Here is a 23,283-nt window from a genome sequence, read left to right on the forward strand (position 1 = left end):
AATGTTCTCTTTCCTAATAAACGACTCATCCTTGTTAGATACTGCCACCATTTTTCGAGACAAAGGCAACTTTAAAACCAATATATAGTTAGACTTGGGACCTCTATCTATAGAAAAAAATTAACAATGAGATTTTTATCAAAAATTTGAGAATATAAGAACTGAGAAAACTGACCACTATGGACGTCTGCTCTTGATTGAGGGAGATTGATAATTTTTACTTTCCATCCAATATAAGATTCGACACACACAACTAAAATAGAAAATTCAACGCTTTTATTAATCTTGATCGTTTTTTCTTAGCAGCAAAGACCTCGCATACGGTGTCTCTTGTCTATATATAAACCTGCAGTAAATATCACCAGTTCGTACATTACCTATAATGCCAAAATATTACAAAATATGATATATTCATCTTATCTCGAATTTATGACTACATAAAAAGGCATTGAATACAACTTACGTAATACATGTATACATACATTATATAAAAACTCGTCAGATATATAAATAGATATGCACATGATATGCAAGTTACGTGTTCAAACTTCCTTGAATTATCAACATAAACATTGGGGATTTTTTGGTTCAGGAAATTTACGTTGATATACGATTTGATGTTGGTGTGTGGATTTTCATTAAAGTCTATTTATTTTACTAATAAATGATAGACAAAACCTGTTTTTCATGTTTACAAAATATTTGAAACGACAAGAATATTGATTTGTAAGTAAACATACTCAACTTTCGTAATTTAAAAATGAATATTTATCGAATTTAAATAACTTCCGTCTTTACGTTAATTTCATGTATTGTATGTGCATGTTATATTTACTCTTATTTGTCGTTTTTTGTGAACATCGCATTTTATTTGCAGATCAACATATGTTGTTTACCTTTTAAATAACATCATCTTGTCACCACTAAATGCTAGTTCAAAGTGCCCTTTACCCACCCTCAGTGACGGTTATTACCACAAATATTCAAGTTGTATTTTTGGCAATTTATCAGTTTACTATAAAAAATACCAGGCTACAGTTTAACATGGTAAATCTAATGTAAGACTCTGGTGTTTCTGGTGTATGACGTAATCAGTTTTACTTATACATGTTATATGAAAATTAATACAAAAAGTTACCAGTCTGTTCTAAAAAATGTTCATCGGAAGATACTAAGACCTTGTTGATAAATATTCCGTATCAACTTCTCAAATAATGCATGATGGTCTTAAAGTATAGATTCTAGGTACTGACATTGTTTATCATCTTAATAACGTGTTATAGTGTTCTTTTTATCCGTTTTTGCATATTTTCAACTTTTACTGTTTAGTCCATTTGGTTTTGTAATATCCTTTTGGCGTGGCTCTGTATTTATACATTCCGTCATTGTGTTATTGTGCTATGGTCATTTTTTGTATTCTTGTCTTTCATTTTTGCTAAAATGCTTTGTCTATATACCATTTTGTTTTTCTTTGTTGACATAGTTGTTTGTTTTAAAGTGATTAAGATTATAACACAATGTTGACTGCTGTACCCGAATTTTTGACATTTTTACCTATTATGTCTGTTTGTTTTGCTCACACATTGTTGTCGATGTAATGAAAGGTTTAGCTAGCTATAAAACCAGGTTTAATTCACCACTTTCTACATAAGGAAATGCCTGTACTAAGTCGGGAATATGACAGTTGTTTTCCATTCGTTTGATGTGTTTCAGCTTTTGATTTTGCAATTTGATAAGGAACTTTCCGTTTTCAATTTTTCTTGGAATTTTAGTTATTTTACTTTTTGCATATAAAAGTTATTCTTATGTTGTGTTCTTTCAGTGATGTTTAGAATTATCAATATGGTCATGTGTTCACCTCAATATAGCTTGATATGAAAAGATTGAGTGTACACGTTTTATTCGGAGTCTTTGGTGTATGCGAGGTAAGTATAAATTTGATGTTTATCTTATATATAAAGGGGACTGCTTGATTCAGCATGAAGTTAGATTGATGAATATTATTTTGAAAATGTATCAGATTTTGTAGTTTAATCCCTGTATCATAATTGTAGGAATAGGATTTTATTTATTCATCACTTCACATGCTTTTTTTTTCTGTGCAAAGTAATACCAATTCCGAGTAATTATTTTCAAAATTATTATGATTTGAAGGACCTATGTATATTTTTTCAATATTGTCGCAAAATAGATACTTATAAACTGCTAGAACATGTACGAAGAAGGATTCATATAACCGAGTCTGAATATCGTAGAAAGTAAAATCACAAAAATACTGAACTCCGAGGAAAATTCAAAAAGGAAAGTCCCCAATCAAATGGCAAAATCAAAAAAACAAACACATCAAACGAATGGATAACAACTGTCATATTCCTGACTTGGTACAGGCATTTTCTTATGTAGAAAATGGTGGATTGAGTCTGGTTTTATAGCTAGCTAAACCTCTCACTTGTATGACAGTCGCATCAAATTCCATTATATTGACAACGATGCGTGAACAAAACAAACAGACACAATAGGTAAAAATGTCAAAAATAGGGGTACAGCAGTCAACATTGTGTTATCATCTTAATCACTATAAAAACAAACAAATGTAACGAAGAAGCAGAAACGTAGTTGTGTGGTATTAGACCTGCACACAAGTTAACTTCAACAAGACCGTTCAGATTGATTGATCAGACCTGCTTTAAATTTTACTTCTGATCTGCATTTCAATTAAGTAAACTTTTAATCGAAACCAATTTGTGTCGATTGATGACATATTTCTGTTTGTCATTGTTTATCGACATGCTGCATTCAAATTTAAATTGAATACAAATATTTTCTGAAGTTCCTTTTATAGAATAGAAAACATATTTTAGTTTGTCTGTTACAATCAATACCCGTCAATGTACTATCCAGTTCATTTTACCAATTAAGGAACAAAATATTTAGTCGTATAAATCTAAACTGTTTCCCCCAGAAGATAAAACTGATTGTTTTTATACATAGTTTATATTCGTGGAGTATCAAATGTTGCAGAAATCTTTTTTTGAATATTTTTACTGGACAAGAAGCTAATGCCATCTCTAATAACATACAATCACCTAATATAACCTAGATTGCTATCGAAATTAAAAAATTAAGGCATAATAGTGAATATTTTCAGAATCAACTCAAGGCTTAATTTACTTTGTAATCTCAGTTCCTCTATTATACACTGTTAATTACAATTTCATTTGAAGGTAATAGTATCTCCTTTTTCTGTCTCCCTCACAAAGGAACTCAAATAATCAGATTGTTTTGTTATCATACGCTTTCCTTCATATAGGCAGGTCTGATATAAAATGTAACGTTTTTTGTAGACTTAAATATGAGAATAGAGGAGTTCATTTAATCATTTTATCAAATATATTGAATGGTTACAATTAAAAAAAGTGTGCCTCCCTACCACGATGATACTCATTTACCAATCATATCTGACACCTAAAGAGGAATATCGTAAATATACATCTATTACTGTAAACGTTGGTACTAAAAACATCACAACAATCCTAGTTTTTGAGGTGTCTGTTATAACATTTATAGTTTCCATACTCTGTACACATACCACACAATTTTATCAATTCCCCCCCTTTTTTTTTAAGTAAAAAGGTCTTTTGATCAATCTGGCAAAAACTATGTCTTTTGTTGTCGTTACAATTCTTTTATCGGTAATGAAACTATCTAAAATATTTTAGTACAATAATCTTTCGATCAATCTGGATGAAATTGTATCTTTTGCAGTCGTTACAAATCATTTTCGGTAATAAATTCACTTTTTATAAATGTAAAAATCAACTTATCCAAGCTCATTTCATTCTTCCCATTTCAAACTTCATTACTGACCGATGTCCTTTATTAAAATTGCCTGTGGTTATTTTCTAGTGATTGATGCTGGTGTTCCCTTAGTTCCTCCTTTTAAATTCAATATGCATTTTTTTAGTGACGACATGAAAAAACGTTGGTTAAAGCTTTGATAACGTGTTATCAAATATATAGATATTTGTTGTGAAAGTATGATGCTACCTGCAAGACTTTAATCAAAAGTGGGTATTTCGCATCCAGCTTTTTATGGTTATATTACTCAAGTCATAAAGCTAACAAGTTGACGAATTTTCCTTCACTTATTTATAGTTTCAGTATTACTGAATTAATCTTTCTTTTGCTTGACTAGATTGCAATTCTTTAGTTTATTTTTAGCATTCCACATTCCCGTGTCCTTTTTAATTATACATATCATTGATGTACTGCATATTCTATAAAGTCGAAGAAGATACATTTAAGTGTAGTACGGTTTGGTTTTGTATCAGTAGATTACATATAGCTTGCTTTTAGTAACTTTAATCTTTCTTTGATACGATTAAATACTGTTTATTTTTTTTCTACATTAAAAAATAAGGTTCTTTTATGTAAACCGTGTGTTCGTTCAATGATCGAATAAAAAAATCGTTTAACCTGCCACGTCTTAAGTAAGGAACCTTGTCGGTCGGATGTTGTCTCATGTGCATTGTTTTTTTGATGTCAAATCTTTGATAGTTTCTGTTGCATGTATTCCAATCTTTTATAAACTGTGGTCTTTCTGAAGCTTTTGCAGACAACTGACGATTGTTGGTGACTGTCGTTTGCCATCTGGTTTATTTGGATTATTTGTGTTGCTGTCACATTGACGCATTCCAAAATTCCCTTTAATTCATACTGTTGTGATAGTGTTTCAAAATAATTAAAGATACGTCCGTTTTTTACGCTGGTATTCAACTGGTTAGAGGAGATTGACCATTTACAAACATGTTTAATAAAATTGAGAATGGAAATGGGGAATGTGTCAAAGAGACAACAACCCGACCATAGAACAGGCAACAGCAGAAGGTCACCAACAGGTCTTCAATGCAGCGAGAAATTCCCGCACCCGGAGGCGTCCTTCAGCTGGCCCCTAAACAAATATATATACTAGTTCAGTGATAATGAACGCCATACTAAACTCCAAATTGTACACAAGAAACTAAAATTAAAAATAATACAAGACTAACAAAGGCTAGAGGCTCCTGACTTGGGACAGGCGCAAAAATGCGGCGGGGTTAAACATGTTTATGAGATCTCAACCCTCCCCCTATACCTCTAGCCAATGTAGAAAAGTAAACGCATAACAATACGCACATTAAAATTCAGTTCAAGAGAAGTCCGAGTCTGATGTCAGAAGATGTAACCAAAGAAAATAAACAAAATGACAATAATACATAAATAACAACAGACTACTAGCAGTTAACTGACATGCCAGCTTCAGACTTCAATTAAACTGATTGAAAGATTATGTCTTCATCATATGAATATCAGGCACAATCCTTAACCTCACCATATTCAAGTTCAGTGTTTGTCGTTGGTTGGAATTTTTAATTTTCTTTATACTTAAGCTTCAATCAGGTCGTTAGATTTTTTTTAATAGTTTTGCTTTTCCCCCGGAGTCTTTTATAGCTCACTCTACGGAATAGGTTTTGCTCATTTTGAAAGCCGTTAAGTGACCTGTGGTTGTTTAAATCCTTCTCCTTTTGGTATTTGGTGGATATTTGGCCGAATTACAACGATATCAATAGTTGAAGTGTTTTGTTATCTTAAAGGGTTAATTTTGACCGAGAAAATTTGTGTTCTCTTTAAATATTTAAGAATCATCTCTAGAATATGGATTATTCTATTAACTTCAGCGTTTCAGACCAAAACTTATTCTTAAACCTTTATTTTTTTTTAGTTTAATGTGTTTCCTCGTCTTCTTTTAAAAACTTCGCTACCACCACAAACGTTAACGCCGCTACAAAAACTACGAAAATCTCCAACGAGTAAAATGAGCACAATATAAAATAATCATATATATATAGACTGGTATTTAATTTTAACTTACTCATTTAATCGATCTGAAGCAGCAGCGTAAAAAAGAACTAAATGAAAATAACACTTTGTCAATTTTGTGCGTCCAAAGCGCTTTTATGAATGTACCTTCACCAGGAACGCTCAAACCCATACAAAGAGTTCAGTCTTGCAGTGCACAAATATTTATCAGCAACGGTTATATATCCTACCTTCTCGAACATCAGCAATCATAACCCGTTAAAATATTAGCTTTTAAACTTATTAAAAAGCGAGACATTTCCTTTTACAAAAGGTTCGACGAATATGCGTACTAAGGACGAGATCAGACGAGGAGCACAGATTCGAGCTATAGATATTTTGCAGTTAGTCCGATGAATCAATGAAACATATAAAGCGTGGGGAAAAAGAGTTAATGCCTTTCTTTTTTTAACCGAAAAAGAGAGTACGCCTATCGAACGAGTGCTAAATTTGCATAGGCCGCAGCAAACGAAATACTTCACAGAAACCTAGAAATGGAATAATACAAACCAAAATTAGGGGAACTCATGTGCTTCGCAAAGGTGTGCAGTTCCTGTTTCACTATAGAGGCACTCGTCGAGTTGATTGTAACAAGACAAAATCCAGTGATAATTCGTATTTTACCATGATGATATAGACGAGGAAATGGATGGTAGTGTATCCAAGTAGTGGAATATATCATGAATCACTACTGAAAGTCCATAATGGTCAATCAAATAACTGTTGTTTGTTTTTTGGTTTCTTGGGTTTTTTTTTTTTTTTTTTTTTGGTTTTTTTTTTAGCTTTTTCTTGTTTTTGTTTTTGTTTTTTGCTCAACCAAATCATTATGGTGTTCATAAAACCTTCGAATGGACGAATAGTAGGAAATGATTACACTTGTCTATTGATGAATACGAGCAAATTAAATTTATTTCAAGTGTTACCTTTAAAATGCTTTTTATGCATTTACCTTTTTTGCAAAACACCTCTCTTATCTCATATGGAAATTTCTAATTAGGAACAAAGCAAACAAACAAAAAAGACGAAAAGTTAAAACAGAAATGCTTCATAAAGAGAAGATTGTAAGTCATATTTTTTGGTTTTACAGATTTTTTTTATTCAGATTACAAATGCAAATTATAGCACTAATTGTCCAGATAGATCACAGTGGAGAATAAACGCAAAAGAAAAATGTAATAATACAGAAGAGTATCATTGCCTTTACAATCAAGTAGATGAAGAATACATTGAACTGTGTAGACCCGCAAAGGAATTCGTGAAAGGTACATTTTAGAATAATATAAAGTCTGAATAAATTTTTAAAAGAATCAAGTAATTGTTAACCTCTTTCTAAGACAAATTATTAATGTTCGATTCATACTTTGAACCTATAAATCGTAGTAAATTTAGTAGAAGACACAACTTTAGAATGTTTTCGTTTATAAAGTAAGTATTGGGACGTAGTTACTCTCGTCTACTGGGATGAAAACTGTTTTAAGACCACTATATGTATTTTTGTGTGTGTGTCGTTTGGTTGTCTCATTGATGTGAACTCAACATCTGCAAACATTCAATTGTACAGCAACTAATTATAAGAAAAAAACCTTCCACATCTTAAAACACATATAATAACAATAAAGGAAAAAACAGATAGTATTTCAATCTTAAACGTATTTGTTGATTTAGATGGGGAATAAAAATTAAATATCTGCTCAGAAATGATAGACCATACTAAGAATTAAAGTGATACAGATGAAACCATATCTAAATAATGAAACAGTGTAAGAGCCTTGGGTTTCAGTAATAAATATGATATAGCGTATAGTGGACCCCAAACTAGTAAAGACTGTCACGAATGATTGTACCATTGACTAGTACTTCATTTTTGCAGAATAAAAGATTTTGCGAATACATCAATGTGTTAAAAACAATAAAACAAAAAACAACTTAAGTCATATTAAAAATAAAATAACAAAAATACCAAACTCCAAGGAAAATAAAAATCGGAAAGTCCCTTATCAAATGGCAAAATCAAAAGCTCAAACACATCAAACGAATGGAAAACAACTGTCATATTCCTGACGTGGTAGAGGCATTTCCTTGTGTAGAAAATGGTTGATTAAACCTGGTTTTAAAGCTAGCTAGACCTCTCACTTGTATAACAGTCGAATAAACTTCCATTATATTGACAACAATGTGTGAACAAAACAAACAGATCCAATAGGTAAAAATGTCAAAAATAGGGGTACAGTAGTCAACATTGTGTTATAATCTTAATCACTATAAAAACAAACAAATATTTCAACAAAGAAAAACAAAATGGCATATAGACAAAGCACGTTAGCAAAAATGAAAGACAAGACACACAATAAAAGAACATAGCACAATAACACAACGGCGGGATGTATAAGTACCGAGCCACGCCAAAAGGATACTACCAAAAATGGAATAAACAGTAAAAATGAATAATTTATAAAGACAAATAAAAGAAAACTATAACACTTTATTAAGATGATAAACAGTACTCAGAATCTATACGTCAAGACCCTCATGTATTATTTTTGAAGTTGAAACGGAATATTTATCAAACAAGATCTTGGTATCTTCCGATGAACTTTTTTAGAAAACGGTCGAGATGTTCTTTGACATAACTTTGGTTCACGAACTTCCAGCTCAGACACTGGTGACGTTTTATAAAGTCTGAGTAGCAGCTGCAAGCTCTTGAATACCAAATGAGTTGGCAAATGTATATCCCATATATATGTATAAAAGTCACACAAACAGTGTTATAAATAGTGTATATACACTATATCAAGCTCTAAATCGGCCGTTTTTAGAAAGCTCTGCCAAGACCCAAAATGAAAAATATTGAAATTAAAAGTAAAGACAGAAACTGACGTGAATTCTGACTCGGGACAAGCATATTTACATAAGAGGGGATAAAACTATTTCTTTTGTAAATGTTTAGACTTTACTACATGTATCATATACATAGAATAAAACAATTATTCTTAAAAAGTGCAACCATTTATCTTTTACCAATTTACATCTATAATATTACAATTTTTGAGATGTTTGTAGGCCGTAAAGTAGTTTATGCTGGTACAAATTTTGATGTTCCACGTTGTGCGGCTTCAACATTTATGCCTGTTAACGTTATATCAAATATGGGACATGAGTGTGTACTACAAAAGTCAATATGTAGCGAAGAAGGTCAACTTCTATATGAAAACAGATCAACAGCACAGGATTCTGTTTGTATATGTAACTTCCTAAATGGTTATGCAAATGTGAATGATAATTTGAGCAACCTTTGTTATTGCAATCCCTCTGAGGAAGACTGTTCTTGTTACAAGAAGCCTTTTCCTGATGACAACCCTTTGATTTCTGCAGGTAAAAACTGTTGCAAAATGGTAGATATGATTATATTTCAACTGCTTGCGTTATTACATCCCTGTAACACTTTAGGTGAAGTGAATATATGAATGATAATTACCGGTGTGATTTTGCTTTCTCTCATAACATGCAAGTATTCTTTAATTCAATAATCCTATGAAGTGTTTTTGACGTCCTTTATCGTATCGTGTTGTCATGGCTTCTGATTATAACGCTTCGTCCAGATAAATAAACACAAACTTATGTCTATATAAAAATAAGGAGATGTGGTACGATATCCAATGAGACAACTATCAATCAGAGTCCGAATTATGTTGATGTTAGCAACTATAAGTCATCGTACGGTCTTCAACAATGAGTAAAACACAAACCATATAGTCAGCTATAAAAGGGTCCGACATGACAAAATATGAAACAATTAAAATGAGAAAACCATAAACGGAAAACAAATATGACATACAGTAACCAATGATAACCGCTGTATTCCAGGCTCTTGACTTGGGACAGGCACATAAAAATGTGGTGGGGTTAAACTATTAAAAAATCAGTTAGAAATGGCTTGACTCGTCAGATTAGCACAAAGAACAAACAAAAATAACATAGAGAAAACAATATACCAGGTGTATTACCTTGTACGCCAGACGCGCGTTGTGTCTACAAAAGACACATCGTACCGATCTAAGAGTACTCGCAGTTACTGATCATAACATGATTCATAAACGGTGAGAAAATCATAAGTTTGTGCAGTGTTAAAAAAGAACCTAGTATTGACAAGATGTATGACCAAAAGTTTATAGCAGTACATAGTTATGTTTGAATTTATCAAAACACGAAATAAATGATAGTATCGATACAAACAATATTCAAAGATCTTACTACGGTTTTAATTTGATAATCTTTAAGAATAGCATTCAAATGTTTACCAAACTATAACAAATAGAAACATCAGGTTATAAGATCAAGCAAAATTTAACTCTTAGCAGTCAATAGAAGTGGCAGTCTGTATCACAATGCTCCCTTATAAAAGTCTATCCAAATTCAAAAGTTAAAAAAAACACAAAAAATGAACACTTAAGCATACTGGTAAAACATCAGATATTATATTCAAGCAGATGGAATATATATTAAAGGACACAGAAACCCCGGAGATTAAGGTGAATAATTCATGTAATATGGATTTCAAAATGTCATGGCTATAAATGAATTAATGAATACTTAGTTCTTATAAAATATAACATAAGATTCCGACTCCTTCATGCTAAGTTGACCTTCGATGGATTTGGCTATTATTTTTGGCATAAGAGATTTGAGATAGCTCCATTTAAAGAAAATGAGTTTGCAGTTAATATCAGACATCATCCCAAGATTATAGCTTTTAAAGGCTGTTAGCTTTAAATTCAGGGCCAAAACCAATCTTTGAGAGCATTCATGTACTTTTAATATCTAAACCTATCTGTTTATCACCTGCACGATGTGTTCAGCTTTTAACATAATGTAGTGTTATAATGAGTTATCTTGCTCAAACTTCTATTTCAACTTCCCCTGTTTAGATGTCGACAAGCACTGTCAGGCTAACGGAAAGAGTATATAAAAAAGGACATGTAATAAATAGAATGTCATTTATAACTAAACTCATCAAAGATACCAGGCTTAAATATTTATACGCCAGAAGCGCGTTTTGTCTACAAAAGACTTATCTTTGATGCTCGAGTAAAAAAAATTAAAAGGCCGAATAAAGTACGAATTTGAAGTGCATTGACGACCAAAAATTCCAAAATTGCCAAATACAGCTAAGGCAATATTTTCCTGGGGTAGAAAATGTTTAGTATTTCGAATAGTTCAAAGGTTTGTAAACAGCTAATTTTCAAATATGACCATATCAATGATAAATCATGTAAACACTGACGTTATAAAATTTAAAATATAAAAATTCAAAATATCATTTAACTTAAATATGTTACCCATAATTTACCTGTGCATGTGAGGATTAGCACACAATTTAGCCCAAATGTTGACTTGCCATTGGCTCAAACGTGACATTTTTTAGCAAATTGTTACATTAATTAGCCCAAACGTGCATCTCCCATTAGTTAAAGATGCTTTTTGATTATATAGCTCTGTTTCGATACCTATGCATCCTTGCCTTTCAAATATTTGCCTTTGAGCGTGTCTGATGCAGGTAAATAAGAAAGTTTTATTTTCAATAGTATTGCACTGTGTAGATACCTCTGCTGGCGGACTTTTAGTCTCAAAGGATGTTATCATCTCAGTAGTCAGTGCTTTGGTACTTACATGATTTATAACATTAATTTCTTTAATTTTCCGTTTATAAATTAAGAAATTATTAAACGGGCATTAGCTGTCAAATTCATGCTCACCGATTTGTTTGAAGTTCTCATATTTGATTTATAACATACTAAAACGTATATCAAAATATCAAAAAGTATGAAATAAACATTTTACGATGCATGGAATCGATAATATGTATCAACATTTCGTGTGTATTTTACTCTAGACGCCATCTAATTAACTATCGGGATGACCTCCGAAGACTGCCGACGGTCATATCACCCGATATAAACATAAATATAGATATAAATCGATAGCGAACGCGTGCAATTTGATTTTTCTAGGTCTGTTTGATTTCATATAGGTTAAAAAAAATATGTTAATCATCGTTTTTACCTGTATAAGAATGAGTTTTAGTGGATAGAATCAGTCAACCAAATGATTTACCCTTGTTTCACTTTCAATGTTGACATTCTTTTCCTTTAAATAGCTGAATAGGCCTTGTTCATGCGTAACTCATCTCTAGCTAAGGGTTTAAATTGAAGGTCACATGAATACGGATTCAATGAGGTTGAATTATTCACTTGCAAGTGAATTATTCATCAGCGATATTTCTTAGCTGATTTTGACAAAACTGAAACAAACTGGCTGCTAAAAGCGAATTATTATTTCACTATTTCGATTTCATTACTGATTGACAAATAAAAATCATATTTGATTTTTTTTTTTTATATATCTCGTAGCTAATGCCCCATTAAGAAACTAAGTTTCCAACTCCCTTAGGCTAGGTTGACCTTAGATGAATTTGGCTATTATTTTTAGGTCCCTTTTGGTCATTAAACTCTGCATGTGTCTCGGTTCTTATGAATCTTTGGCTTTTAATTATTTAGATATTAGTGTTCCTGATGAAGGTAAATCCAGAAAAGCGCTTCGGACGCATAACATTTATAAAGTGTCAATTTCATTTTTACAAACATGTATGAATATATATAAAAGAACTGACTTCCTCGTTTATTTTTCAATAATAAGCTTTCAGATCTAATTTATTGGAAGAGTTACATAATTAATTAAGGTATTTGAGTTTGAACAATAATGATGAGATATTTTGTCTTTCGGTTTTAAATGCATTACACGACATAATGTGTGGTTCCCGATGTCGTATTATTCACAAAGGTGTCACGTTCTTTCGTATATAGCCAGTACTTCGGTACTGGCATGAAAATACGGATTTTGTGTTATTTAAATTTGCCGTTACAAAATTTCGAAAATGATATGAAATTCAGGCATATATCTCCCTCACGCAAAGCTCTGATTCTTTGTCCGAATTTGGTTATACTTTTTTGTCAATTTTGGTTAATAAGCTCTTCATATTTTTAATAAGCTTGTGATTTTCAAATATTTTAGCCCCGAGCATCACTGAAGAGTCACTTATTGTCGAAATGTGCTTCTGGTGCAGAAAAATTGGTACCGTTAATATTATAGATCAATTATACCTACCTATGCTAATTGCCAAGCGGTAATTTACTTAATATACAACAAAATACAATATGTTAAGGTGCAGACGAAAAACAAATATTTTTCAAGGTTGAAACCTTGTTTTAACGCAGCTCCCGCTTTTTAAACACCATTTATTCGATAATATTATTTGACGAACATCTAAAAAAAATCAATATAGTTAAGAATACGCAAATTTGAAATCTTGTTTTAAAAATTTTATAGCAGATGATTTTTTGCTTTATTTGCAATAAATGACCCTTCTGATATAAGTTGCAGTTCCACACTTTTAAACAAATCGATCTGAGGATATTATATGAGGAACAACTGAAAAGTCACAATTGTTAATAACAAGCAGTTGCACCAAAATATACCTATTTTGGTAATATTGAAAAGTGCTGCAAGAATAAAATGGTATTTAAAGAAGGCGTCTTGTCATTCGTTGCTAAAATAATTCTGCAGAAAAACAACTTTCATCAGGATATCCCAAGGCAAATACATATTGTGCCAGATATGACTATTAAAAGTCCCATAACTCTGGAAATTTTCAGAATCAAAAGAATGTCTACATTCACTTATCCCAACAACAATATACAGTTTGTAGGTTTGTAGTAATTTGACCCAAGCAAACTAGGGCTAGAACATAACATGTAAAAAATTGCCTTTTACCAATCTGGGGACTAAAGTTCCTTAACTCTGGAAAGACAAATCAGATTTTTTAAAGTCAAATGTATCTTCCTTTCTCCAATTCAAACAATTATGTTAAAGTATCAAGTGAATCAATCCAATCATACTCAAGTTATGGAACAATATATGAAAAGTTTACTTTGTTCTGACAGTAAACGTCCCGAATCTCTGGAGCGACGAAAAATAAGATTTTCATGCTTCATGTCATCAACCCAAACAATAATGTTAAGTTAGGAGGAAATCAATCAAATATACTGGAGTAGGTGTACGATATAAAAAAAATGGTCTTAAGTTCGAGGGTTAAAGTCACGTAACTCTGGAACGACACAACCAAAACTCGAAAGGAAGCTTTCGTCTCTTTTTTTATGTTGTGTTAAAATTTCATGAAACCAATTTGGCTAAAAGTGTTGGACGGTAAATCGGAAATCTTACCGTCTGACCGGCTGTATAAAAATTATTTCAATGCAAGTCTTTCACATTGCTTCAAAAGCATAATTATATAATGACGCAATATTTTTTTTGGATATTTATTATTCTGGTCAAAAACGTTATTATGCGCATTTGTATTAAAAGTAAGATTTTTATTAAGTCTCAAAAGATAAAATTTGGAGTTGACTGTTTTAAATGTAAATTACCAACAGGCGTCATTTTTGAAAACCCAATGAAAATAAAAAGCAAAATGGCTTAAATCAAATGAGAAATCTAGGTTTAATTTCAAAGTAAATTTTAGTGCGTAGCTGAATTATGTTGGTAGTGAGAGTTGTAAACATACCAAAATAATGAATTATATCTGTCTTTTTTCCTTTATAAGGTCTAATTATATAATATGTGAAAATTTTGAAAAAAGTTATATCGGAATGTAATATAAAGCTATTCAACTGAAAATTAGATCAGCAGTTCTCAAAATTAAGGGACACTTTTCTTTTGTTTGCTTTAGTCATTATGTTACACATTTATATCAGAAAAAGTAAGCAAGATGGAAATACTCATAGATCATGTAAAAAACGATCAATTATTGTTTAAGAAGACCAAATTCACGTATCCCATTATTGTAATAAAGAAATAGAACATTACGGGAAAGACACATAATAAGTACATGAAGGAATATACTTTTCATATTCGGTTTAATATGCTTACTTATGCTTCAAACTAAATATCAGAAAAAATCCGTCCAGAATTAATAAAATTGAGAATGGAAATGGGGAAGATGTCAAAGAGACAACAACCCGAACATAGAGCAGATAACAGCCGAAGGCCACCAATGGGTCTTCAACGCAGCGAGAAAATCCCACCCGGAGGTGGTCCTCAGCTAACCCCTAAATAAAAATGTGTACTAGTTCAGTGAAAATGGACGTCATACTAAACTCCAAAACATATAAATAAACTAAAATTAAAAAACATACAAGACTAACAAAGGCCAGAGCCTACTGACTTGGGACAGGCGCAAAAATGCGGCGGGGTTAAACATGTTTTGTGAGATCTCAACCCTCCCCCTATACCTCTAGCAAATGTAGAATAAAGAAACACATAGCAATACGCACAATAAAACTCAGTTTAAAAGAAGTCCGAGTCCGATGTCAGAATAGATAACAAAAGAAACTAAGCAAAAGGACAATGGTACATAAATTAACAAAGGACTACTAGTAGTTACTGACATGCCAGCTCCAGACCTCAATTAAACTGATTGAAAGATTATGTCTTCATCATATGAAAATCAAGTACAATCCCTGCCGTTAGGGGTTTAGTATCATACCATCATAAAATATATGAAAAGAACATAACCCGTATCATGACAACTACTGGTTTTAGAATAAATGTGTTTATTTCCGATGCAAAGACCCTATGAGTGAATCAATATAATTACCAAAATATGCAATCCTTAATGACCTGACAACAGTATCGTAACTATATCCCTTCCGAATAAGTCTGTTTAAAGATTTGGTTAGCTTTTGAGGTGAATGCCGACATTTTTGTGCTTTGTAAAGAATATTACCATAAAAGATTGGATGTGAAATATCTGAACGTATAAGATGTCTGCATGTTGATTTATATTTACGAATGATGTCCTTGTACCGATGATAAAATTAAGTTAATGTTTTGACTAGTTTCTGATATCAAAAACCCTGGTGTAATAATTTTTCAGTTATACAGAGATTTCTTTCGTTAAAATCAAATACGTTGTTACATACACGAGCGAATCGAACAAGTTGAGATATATAAACACCATAAGATGGTGACAAGGGAACGTCACCATCAAAAAATGGATAATTAACAATAGGAAATGAAAAATCATCTCTTTTTTCATAAATTTTGGTATTAAGCTTCTCGTTAAAGATATAGATATCAAGATCCAGGAAAGGGCAGTGTTCATTGTTAGTATTATCTTTATTTAAAGTCAGTTCGACAGTATAAATCTCTTAAGTGTACATACTGAAGTCGTCATTATTGAGAGCCAATATATCATCTAAAAATCTAAAAGTGTTATTAAATTTTTGAATCAGATGTTGTTACGATGGGTCTTTGCTGATTTGAGTCATAATTTGTAACTCATAACAATACAGAAACAGGTTCACAATAAGTGGTGCACAGTTAGTCCCCATGGGAATTCCGATAACCTGACGATAAACGGAATCTCCATACCGAACAAAAATGTTATCTAGTAAAAATTCAAGGGCAGTTATAGTATCAAAGCAGGTCCAATTGACATAGTTCTTTTGTTTGTTGTTACTAAAAAAGGACCTAAAAGAGTTTGAACATATTACACACATAAGCTGTGTACCAAGATTGCATTTAATCTTTCCCTTCAAAAAATATACTTTATCCACAGAACAAAACTTCCAGCTTGCACAAATAGTGAAAGCATATATCTTAAGTGTAAATTTAATCCTAAACTTAAGACAATGCAATAAAAAAAACATAAAAAATACCAGGCTTTTAATTTTGTACGCCAGACGCGCGTTTCTTCTACAAAAGACTCATCAGTGACGCTCGAATAAAACCAATTAAATGATCAAATAAAGTACAAGGTTGGGGAGCATTGAGGACCTAAAATTCGGGAATATAGTGGTATTTAGATATTCCCTTAGGTTATTTAAAACCAGTTTAAGGAATCCGAGTTTTGCACGAGGGAGATATATTCCTAAATGATTTCCAAAATTTTATAGCAGCAAATGTCATTCAAACAATATCCGTATTTTTATGCAAATACCGAAATACTGGTTACTAGGCTGGCGGGGACTAAAAGTCCACCCGCAGAGGTATCGACCCAGTCTTTTCAATAAGGCTCGAGGCCAAACTTACACGCTGCAACAAAAATTTCGAACAGAGAGAAGTGAAGGATTTGATTTTACACTGATTGTATAATATAGAAAAAATCATTTAAGAAAAACTTTTTTCTGATTGATTTTAAACTAAAGGTACATTTACATTAAAAATAATGCATTATATAATCAATTCATTATGTATTTCAACTAAGGAACAACATTTATAAATTGATAATATTTTTTTTCTTAAAGGTGATAAATGCATTTTGAAGAATGAGACTGTAGATGGAATTCAACGCAAAATTCCCATTATCAGGTAAGATAGGCAAGTTATTTTAATAACTATTTTTATGCAGACAACGGACACCATTAATTTGTTTCGAAATTTACATTTTCCTAATTCATTTTGGTCGGATTATGCAGTTATCTGTTTTGAAACAACGTATGTTCTGTGACGTCTTTATTATACAAATGAACAGATAAGCGATGAACGAACACACCAAAATGAAACCGAACTTTTCTATTACCATCTCAACAATCATTTACGAATAATATCTCAGTAGTTTGGACTTTTGATGTAAACATTTGTAAATAATTTGGTCATGATATGTTTCGACTGTGTTTATTTCATTGAATCAGCTGACGACGTTTTCTCGTTTAGTCTACCTTTACTTTGCAATTGTTTACAAGTTAAGAGCACGTATGGACAACATTTATTGACGAGAAATTGTAATAACATTCTGGTTTGACCGTTCAAATGTTAAAAACCTATCTTTTGTCATATCTAAAAAATTAATAAACATTCTCTGTCTACATGTTTGTTGCAAATATATATATATATATGTTCATAAAGTCAATTTTGTTAAACAAATTATGTATAGGTGAGATCTTCTAAAGCCAGAAAATTAAAGGAAGCTGTCTTATTTAACTTTATGTAATGTCATCTAAGGGAAACATTTAACTTAAAAACAACATCATCAAAGTGATAAATTTTTGTTATCAACAAAATATTGTTAACGTTACATGAACGTGTTTTTCAACAGACAGTTGGTATTCCTATATGTAGCAACTGTGCTCCCTTTCATGCAGAATCATACATGAGCTTCCAAAGCATAATGAAAAGAAGATAGCATTAACCGTTTTGTTGCGCTGTTAAGATTATGTTCCCTCATTGAATAATTTCAAATTTGGTTACTGCTTGGGTCGCATTATCCCAATGAACATGTAATAAAGTATACCAGTTATGTTATACAGTTTAATCTGCAGGTATATAGACTTGAATAAATTAAAATTGAGGGTCGGGTGAGAATTAAACTCTACGACAGAAGAGATGATTTCGATTTACCCATTGTGAGCATTTCATATCTATGTAGCAATATTCCAGCAGCGCCTGGTAATAAAGCATACATTTGTGCCTGCTGATACGATGATCTAGGACTTGCATTTCTTATCATGTTTTTTTAATAGAGGAAGACTTTGTGAAAATTGGTGACAACTAAACAAATCTAAATCAATCTGTAATCAACTGATATACTATCATAAAACAATATCAAAGAACACTGTACTTAAGTGATCATGTTAAAGCACTCGATATTATTTATAATTAAAATTTATATTATTTTTGAAGTTTTGAATAATTTTTTTATCATACCTTCTTTTGCTAACTGGTTTGTTTTTACATCTGTTGCAATGTCAAACAAGAAACAAACCATATATGTAAAATAAAACCGAGGAATAACAAATCTGCAAAACAAAGTAAGTGAAATAAATCTGGAACGCTCAAAAACATAGAAGCCAAGGATGTTTAAATATCAAAAATAAAATATTATTTTCATCCAAAATTATCATGTCAAACTGTAGCTAACTATATGGAATGGGTTTTGTTGATTGTTGAAGGATGGATGGCGACTGATAGGTAGAACATAGGACCATCAAACAAATATTAATAACTGTAATCATATAAAAGTCTTTTTTTTTTCTACAAAACAAGATTTATAACATTCATAAAAAATTCTGAAAGTGACCCACTATGTAACATAATATAATAATAATAATTATAATAATAATAATTATTATAATAATCATAATAATAATAATAATTATAATAATAATAATTATCATATTAATAATACTACTAAAAGTAATGTTATGTAAATGAGTGAAAAAAAATAGTTATTTGAATTTTTTTCAGGTGTGACACATTATATAACAGCACAACAAATCTTCCTTTTATCAAAGAAATTATAACTGAGGATTTAAGTGTACAGGATCGAATATTACAAATATTGACGGGTATGGCTTATATGTTGTGATCACGCATAATTGATGGCGGAGTAACTTGACTTCTTCTAAGGAAATCCTTTTCCATTCTTTCTTATTTAATAGTGGTCGATGATCCACTGTGTCGCCAAACATTGCCTGCCACCTTAACATTCAAAAATGCTTAAACATTTTGTATCAGGCCACTTCCAAATTTTTTTTGGCAAAATGATACTTTTATAATTCCCTTTAGAATATATGGTTGATGATCCAAACCACACTAATTTGATGAATTATAACAAAGATTCAGAAAATAAATAAAAGATTCAAAGTAAAGAATGTTAGTCTTTAAAATTGGATATCTAAACATAACATTCCTTTCAAAAAGTCAGTAAGTCTCGATGTCCAACTAACCCCCTTTCCAAAATTTATAATTTCCGGTTTAACAAAACGGTAATTGAAAGCGAAACTCAGTCGGAATCGATTCAGTTAAATCAGGAGTATCGATTGTCATCAATTGTCACACGATTACAAGTTGTAAAGTGTCAAAGCCAAGAATATGAAAACAACGAGATGCCAATTAGTATTGGTGGTCATTTTGGTTCTGTGAAAGAGTTAAAATATCCGTTATGGGTTGAGCAACTGTTAGTGAAATCACCTCATTGAAAACGAATTCTACCATAATTTATCAAGTGAGATATATAACGGCTTGGATAAATGGCATGATACTGCTTACGAACGGAAATGTGATAATTTGAAATATGTGTCTAAGATCCTTGTTTTCAGTTGTTAAGCAAAACAATTTCTTGTTTTAAGAAGATGTATGTATAACTTATGTCCTTGATATGGTAACAGGACAAAGTCGCCCAGCAGTGAGAAAGAGTAAGTGCTAATTGTCCATCCATTGAAAAAACATTATTATTGGACAATTATTAATTCTGTATCGAATATATTTTTCATCTGTTTCCCAGTTCTTAAGTTTGCATTCTATTGGTTAATATAAAAAATAATTGTAATTCCATGATATATATAAGCGACGAAGAAGGAGTTGTTCTTTCAAGATTTATTGACAAAAGCTGACGGAAAAAATAAAGACAGACGGACAATGAGAAAAAAAGCTTTCTACATGTCCGCAAAACATATGTATATACTATATTCATTTTTCATATCAGTTTTACTTACCTTTGTGAATTCATTAAAACATTGACTTTGAACAAACTGGATTTTCCATCCATGATTAGGAAAAAGAAAAAGATAAGGGGAAAACGAAAGCCGAAGTCGATGATTGGCAGGAAACGCTTTAAACAAAAGCAGACAGAAAAACAACAGTTAATAAACATTTCACAGAAAACAGAAGCTTGAGCAAAACAAACATAAACAAACTTCGATGACATCATGTGCTATGAAAAGGTAAGCAAATCCTGCTTCATTAGAGACTGATGTAGCTTAACATTCGATGTTAATATATATTATTCTTTAGTCATGATTTTTAGAATATAAAATTGCTTCCTATTCGCTAGTTAATATGACGTGACTTGGATTTGTGATTAAAAGAACCGTCAAAGATGCCCAGGTTTATAATTTTGTGCGCTATACGCACGTTTCGTTTGCATAGGATTCGTCGGTGGCAAAAGAATCGAAACAGTTCGAAGGACAAATCAATTTTGAAATTGAGAAGCACTTGAAAACAAAAGTTCCAAAAAATTTGCTAAATACGACTATGTCCATCTATGCCTGGGGGTAAAAAATCTTGGTGTTTCGAATAATTAAACATTTTATAAACAGTCACCTTACAGAAAATTGCCGTATCAACGATATTTCATGTCACAACGACTACTGGGCTGGTGATACCCTCAGGGAAGAGACAACACAGTGGCAGTAAAATCTAATAAAAAAAAACAGGCTTATAGTTTTGTACGCCAGACAAGTGTTTCTTGTACATAAGACTCAGCATTGGCGTTCGAATAAAAATCTATTGGAATGCAAAATCAAAGACGAAGTTGAAGTCCTTTGAAATCCGAAAATTTTCAAAAAAAGGTGCCAAATACGCCTCAGGCTATCTTTGCCATGGGGTAGGAAAATTTAAGTGTTTCGAATAATTCAACATTTATAAACAGAAAATATACAGAAAATGCCCATATTAATGATATTTCATGTCGACTGCTTGGCTGCTGATAGAATCAGGGACGAAACGTCTACAGCACCATCGACTTAGCTGTTATAAAAAGCGAAAGGTGCAAACAGTGTTATTTGAATATTCCTACCATGCCCGAGAATTAAAGCAATATCATTATGTCGGCTTTGTTGATTAAAACAAAGGACTATTATGTGCTTGCAAGCGCAAATAACTGATTTAAATTTGGCTATTAATCATTTGACAGTAAAAACATGATTTCAAAATAAATTAAGTTGGAGTTTAAAAGCATATTTTCACTCGTCTTCCCGGCCTTTTGGACCTTTAAGACGCCTCCTACAAACACTGAACATTTATTTCTTCGTGATACTAAAATAATCTATGTGTTATCTTATACAAAGATAAGGAGACATGATATGATTTCCATGCACTGAGATAACTATCCACCACAAACCAAAAGACAAAGATGTAAATTATTATAGAGCAATGTACAGCCTTCGACAATGAGCAAAACAAATACCGTATATTGAGCTATTAAAGGACACGGCATGACAAAAATTAAACAAAGAGAAACGCGTTTAAAGAAAAATATTATATTATGGAACAATAAATACTGGTCCTCAAGAAATATTTCGCTTTTACATAATCATTATCATATTTGAGGAATTAAAAAATGATTTTGGTGTAGATTGCGTGATTAACATTAAGGTGTCAATTTGGTATTCTATTTTATAAGGCTGATTATGATTTGGAAGCATTTTATCATTCAACGGACAAAAACATTTGTGTTTATTTTTTTACAAAAATAGGAATGTTTATTTTTTAACTTTTACTAGTACCTTGATTTAACAGATATTACACCGCACGACTTGCTGACTGCAGGGCAAAACGAATAGTACAGATAATAAGCTTTCGAATGGTATATAATATAGCTGTAAGTTAGATGGGTGCAATACATTCCTTGAATAAGAGTCTTTTTGAAAACTGTCACTCGCCAATTAAGTTATCATGGAACTAACCATTTAAGAAATAATTCATGGAAGCCATAGATTTGTTGGAAATTTACACATGGCCCAGGCCATGTGTAAATTTTCAACAAATCTATGGTTTCCATAAATTATTTCGATTCTAATAGAGACAAATACGGTCATTAAAATACTGAAGCGAGGGTGGGTATGCCGTGTGTATGGCTGTTCTGTTTTACCCACTGTTAGATAAATGTTAAAAAAATCTAATAAATCTGTAGCTTGCATGAATCATTTCTTAAATAACCGCTAGAAAAAATATGGTTGATTCTTTTCATTCTCAAACCCAACATTTGCCTTTTTTAATTTACATTTTTTTCTCGTAAGCTACCGTCAAATTCACTGTTGACATTTTGTAACCAAGGAGCCGCCATGTTGACTTGCTGAAATCAGTAAATGTGCCAATAATGCAATAGAATAGAAAAAAAAGCAATATCTACCACAAAACTTTATTTAAATGCAATATTATCCGAGTTTAGAAAGTAAACGCAGTGGGAAAACCTTCAGCTTTGGCATTTTCATTCGTATGACGTCATGTTTTAAAACGACGTTAATGCTCCAAAAACATTAATGGAATTTCGCGGAATTTTAATTTATTTTGATTTTGTACATTTTTCCGATCTCTAATGCATTAATTCTTTTTGTTATGCCTCAGAATAAGAATAAAGGTTCTGTAGGGTTTTTCAATTGTATTTTTTAACACAGCGAAATCGACAAAGCGTTTGCACATAGGTTACGATACATGTGGATTTACGTGGGAGGTATATTTTAACAGCCATTATTATGTACATACTAAGTATAGATATATCGAGAATTTTATCACAGTGTTGTTTACAAAGCGAAAGAAGCACGTCATATT

The 23,283-nt window shown here is 31.6% G+C and overlaps 1 protein-coding gene across 2 annotated transcripts in view; it reads left to right on the plus strand.

The window, feature by feature from the left end:
• The first annotated feature begins 547 nt into the window (after positions 1-547).
• LOC127732615 (uncharacterized) overlaps positions 548-23,283 on the plus strand; it is a 36,845-nt gene continuing 14,109 nt past the window's right edge. Inside the window, exons 1-6 of one of the 2 annotated variants that reach the window (XM_052241696.1) lie at positions 548-726; positions 1,823-1,925; positions 6,986-7,160; positions 8,959-9,270; positions 17,259-17,322; positions 19,198-19,298. In XM_052241696.1, coding sequence (XP_052097656.1) covers positions 1,875-1,925; positions 6,986-7,160; positions 8,959-9,270; positions 17,259-17,322; positions 19,198-19,298 — 703 coding nt within the window. In that variant the 5' untranslated portion in view covers positions 548-726; positions 1,823-1,874. The remainder of the gene's footprint in view (positions 727-1,822; positions 1,926-6,985; positions 7,161-8,958; positions 9,271-17,258; positions 17,323-19,197; positions 19,299-23,283) is intronic. The other variant, XM_052241697.1, reaches the window with a different exon arrangement.

The sequence above is a fragment of the Mytilus californianus genome, unplaced genomic scaffold, assembly GCF_021869535.1.
Source record: "Mytilus californianus isolate M0D057914Y unplaced genomic scaffold, xbMytCali1.0.p SCAF_26, whole genome shotgun sequence".
Lineage (NCBI taxonomy): Eukaryota > Metazoa > Mollusca > Bivalvia > Mytilida > Mytilidae > Mytilus > Mytilus californianus.